Source organism: Alligator sinensis, unplaced genomic scaffold, assembly GCF_000455745.1.
Source record: "Alligator sinensis unplaced genomic scaffold, ASM45574v1 scaffold321_1, whole genome shotgun sequence".
NCBI classification, from domain to species: domain Eukaryota; kingdom Metazoa; phylum Chordata; order Crocodylia; family Alligatoridae; genus Alligator; species Alligator sinensis.
In genome coordinates this window covers 611,386-611,932 of record NW_005841969.1, presented here as the reverse complement: position 1 = coordinate 611,932, position 547 = coordinate 611,386, and the positions used below count along the sequence as shown (strand labels likewise).

The following is a 547-nucleotide window of genomic DNA, read 5'->3' as shown; positions in this document are numbered from 1 at the left end:
CTGCTGACCGAGTTGACATAGGGGTAGCCCAGCGGTCTGGAGAAGGACGAAGCTGTGCTGTACGAGCTGTCAGGCTGAGAGTGGCCCGCTGAGTGTAAACAGTGCATGGAATAGTGTCCGTGGGACATGGGAGAAGGAGACATTTGCTGGCTGGGTGGCCCAAACTCCATAAAGACAGCCTTCCCCGAGACGGGGCTATTAAGACTCTCTGGCATGGTAGTCATGGTCATTTCTTGTCGCTTGGTCTGTGTGTGTGCTCGCTCTTCAGCTTGCCTTTTTGGGGTCTGTTGTGTTTCTCAGGACAGGAAAGAACCCAATTTAAGCGGAACAGGGCTTTTCACTTTCCATTCATAAGAAAATGGAGTTTGTCTCTTTGAAAAGTCTAAGCATGATGCTGTAGATCTACACAAACTCGCCTAAAAGCTTTGACTCAACCAAGCCTATGAATATTCATGAGCTAGCGGAGCTGATTGGTCCGCCGTCTTGCATAATCGCTTTGGATTGGCCAAAGGCACTCGGGGCTCGCCTGGACCCCAGTGAGCGCGGA

At 51.2% G+C, this 547-nt stretch overlaps 1 protein-coding gene across 1 annotated transcript in view; it reads right to left on the bottom strand.

Moving 5' to 3' along the window:
- Positions 1-467, bottom strand: part of DLX1 (distal-less homeobox 1) — a 1,767-nt gene extending 1,300 nt beyond the window's left edge. The window contains exon 1 of the mRNA XM_025200532.1: positions 9-467. Within this exon, the coding sequence (XP_025056317.1) occupies positions 9-230 (222 nt within the window). The 5' untranslated portion in view covers positions 231-467. The remainder of the gene's footprint in view (positions 1-8) is intronic.
- Between the last annotated feature and the right edge of the window lie 80 nt (positions 468-547).